At 50.3% G+C, this 3,044-nt stretch overlaps 1 protein-coding gene across 1 annotated transcript; it reads right to left on the reverse strand.

Moving 5' to 3' along the window:
* Positions 1–93: 93 nt before the first annotated feature.
* Positions 94–1,732, reverse strand: LOC113210868 (uncharacterized). The gene is made up of 3 exons (XM_026429039.2): positions 1,514–1,732; positions 804–1,060; positions 94–484 (listed from the first exon to the last, which is right to left on the reverse strand). The coding sequence occupies exons 2-3, from the start codon at positions 1,056–1,058 to the stop codon at positions 377–379; spliced, it is 363 nt and encodes a 120-aa protein (XP_026284824.1). The 5' UTR covers positions 1,059–1,060; positions 1,514–1,732; the 3' UTR covers positions 94–376.
* Between the last annotated feature and the right edge of the window lie 1,312 nt (positions 1,733–3,044).

Raw genomic sequence — 3,044 nt, forward strand, 5'->3', positions numbered from 1 at the left:
CTCCGGTAGTAGTATGTGTACCCTTAACGCGAGTGTCCTCGGGATCGATGCTCTTCTCTAGAGGTAGTGTTTCCAAGTGACAAAACTCTCCAGCACAGAATGGCATTATAGTATTTATTATAAGGAATAAATCGATACAGTGATAGAAAACGAAACATAAATCCCCACAGTGAACAAGATTTACACAAATAATATGAAAATACACATTTGAAAAGACTCATCACATTTCTTGGACTCCTTTTAGTCTCTTCGCTCCTTCGCCGCCGATCTAAATCAGGAGCAGATGTCTTCTTCTAGGAAGCGGGCCAGCCAAGATCGGCCGTGTTCCTTGACCGACTTCCGGAGGGTAGTCAGCTGGACGCGGGGGCTGGGGCCCCTAGCGCTCGTCGTGCTCGCCGGCCTGCTCGCTGGACTGGGGCAGCCCGGGTCGGCGCACCAGGTGCAGCACGGGGTCCTCCACCAGGCGCCAGGGGTCGTACGGCACCTGCCCAAAGACACGTTGTAAGTACACGGCGCCGAAGGGCCTGGAGAACGAGACTGCGCTAGGAACCTTTACTAAGAAAAATCAGCTTACATCCCTCCTCCTCCACCCCCCCCCCCCAAAAAAAAAAGAAAAACACACACACAGGAAAAAACAGAAAAAAACACAGAAAAACTCAAGGAAAAATCGAGAACACAATAAGAAAGATCCTGAATGAATAATTAGATGAATAAAAGAAAAAGAAAAATCAAGAGAAGAACAGAAAAATCTGTGTGCGCTTGTATTTAGAGTAAACCCCTCGGCGCAGGGTGTATAGACCTACCCGATGCTCGCCGCGGCCCTCCAAGAAGTAGCGGTACAAGGGCAGGTCCTCGGCCAGGATGTCGTCGGCGGGCCTGCCCCCGAGGCTGACGGACGGCGGCCCTGAGGGCGGCAGCGCGGCTCCCGCCGCCCCCACGGCGCGCTTGCCGCTCTTCCAGCCCCGCGAGTAGCTGAACGTCTGCCCCACGGCGCAGTCGGCCAGGAGAAGCGCGGCCATCGCGGCCGCCAACAGCACGATCATCGTGTAGCGCACCATGCCTGCAACGGGAACAAACGCATGCACGCTCGACTGCTCGGCGATCTGGAATTTTGTCTTAACTAGCGCAAGTACATAAATACACGTAATTCACGTAATAGATATATTATGAATATCAGGAATGTTAATCCAACATTTGGAAAGTAATATGTTTTTAGTATATAACCTATATTAAATTTGCAGTTAAACACCTGCAAGTATAATAAACTTGCCAATGCTTGCCATTTGAGCACTTACAGCAGGTATCAGTGCAATACGGTTCAATTTTCACCCCCCCCCCCAAAAAAAAAAACAACACAACAACAACAACAAAACAAACAAACATCGGGGTGTCGAACCGCGCGACTGTGCGCCGCGGGCTTCGGCAGCCCAACGCACTCCCCTGCGCGTCGCTGCGCCCGCCGCCACGGCGCGCACCGCGTCATCCTCCGGGCCTCGCCTTCGCCTCACCTTACCTGAGGAAGGGTTGCGCGCCCTCGGACACTTGCAGGTGATCGAAGCGGTGGGCCGCGGTGTACTGCTGTCCGTCGGGGAACTCGAGTCCAAGTGGCTCGCTCGGAGGGGGCCAGCACTGCTTTTATATCTCCTCGAGGCAAACAGAGGGTTGCCTGCAGGTAGACCGCTGGGTAAGGGTGAAGGTGAAGGGGTGAAGTGGCAGCCCTGGCTCCACTCAAATGCCCCCTCGCTGCCGTCAGAGTGGAGTAGCCGGCAGGGGCGCGCGAGGCTCCTCCGGGAATGGTGATTGAATTGCAAGGCAATTGAACGAAACGGCGGCGTGACTCAGGGCACATTTTTCATTGTTTCCCGTGACTGGGAAAAAGGAAACAGACGCACCCATGTTGGCATGATAATAGAAAATTGGTATCGGTAGGTTCTTGACTCACAGATAAAATCTGGCTGGAACCCACACCGAAGTATAAGCAGTTCAAAGATCGGTATTGCACCTGCTCTGCGGTTTGCGGTGGGCTCTTCTTATTGCTTTTGCATTACGATATACAGACGCGGTACTAGTTTAAGAGATCACTTCTCTGGTGAAACTTGCGTTGGCAGCTGTCATAAAATCAGTATGAGTGATCAACATCCGTGATCTTGTTGGAGACGGAATACACCTTGAGATTCCAATTTTTTGTGAGTATTTAACTTACAAATTAACACCTTTCTTAGTTTTCATTCTCTCCGTTCGAGGTTGCCTCTACCACTGCCAGTTTCCTCCAACTTGTCTCCAACACCTATGCATTCATCAGAAGACTCAACGTAAATATCAAAATAACACTCAGTCTGCTCAGCGTCCCATGACAATGCTTTATTCGTTTACCAGGGAAAATTAATTAATGCCCTTTAAAAAAAATTAAATTGTTTTCGTTTTCTCTATCACGGCCGATATACATAGCTGCCGTCAGCGTTGAGTATGATCTCCCACCCCATCAGTCCTCCGCAGTCCGACTTCGAGTTCCGCGACGAGACGATCGCCGGACGGCCGGACCAATACGAACTTCGCGCTGGCTCCAGTGCTGCCACGCTAATCTTGTTGGCTTCTACCTCTTCGCGAGCTGCTTGTTTCTATTCGTCTGCCCAGAATATTAACCAGACTATTGAATTATTTTTATTACAGAATAAATGATGTTTTCGTGTCTTAATCTCAACAAAGACAGTCACTAGGGTAGAAAGTCTGGGTGAGATTTCTTCGATTTCATGCAAGTAGGTTGGCAACATGTCCGCGACGAGCAGAACGTTACTCGCATCGCAGAGGGCGGTGGGCGCTTTCACTTTTCTTGGTTTTGTTGTTCTTCAGTCAGTCGAGTTCATAACATGGCTGCCATGCGATGATTCGTAAGTCGCGTAGTTTACGAACGTGTTTATGACTCACCTCCGTGTTTCCTCGCGCTTCCTCCGCCTTAATGTACTCAGAAAGGGACGTTGGGTGGTGTCCTGTGTGATATCGCCCCAAAACTTATTGTGATCGACCAACGACAATGGAATCTTTGA

This window comes from Frankliniella occidentalis, unplaced genomic scaffold (genome assembly GCF_000697945.3).
Source record: "Frankliniella occidentalis isolate FOCC.00 unplaced genomic scaffold, Focc_3.1 Scaffold177, whole genome shotgun sequence".
NCBI classification, from domain to species: domain Eukaryota; kingdom Metazoa; phylum Arthropoda; class Insecta; order Thysanoptera; family Thripidae; genus Frankliniella; species Frankliniella occidentalis.

What these genes read in the sequence shown, in the direction of transcription:
- LOC113210868 (XM_026429039.2), bottom strand. Translation starts at nt 1,058, where the DNA reads ATGGTGCGCTACACGATGATCGTGCTGTTGGCGGCCGCGATGGCCGCG. An exon ending in AGGGCCGCGGCGAGCATCGG is followed by an intron (nt 485 to 803) that starts GTAGGTCTATAC and finishes GTCTTTGGGCAG; the next exon opens with GTGCCGTACGACCCCTGGCG.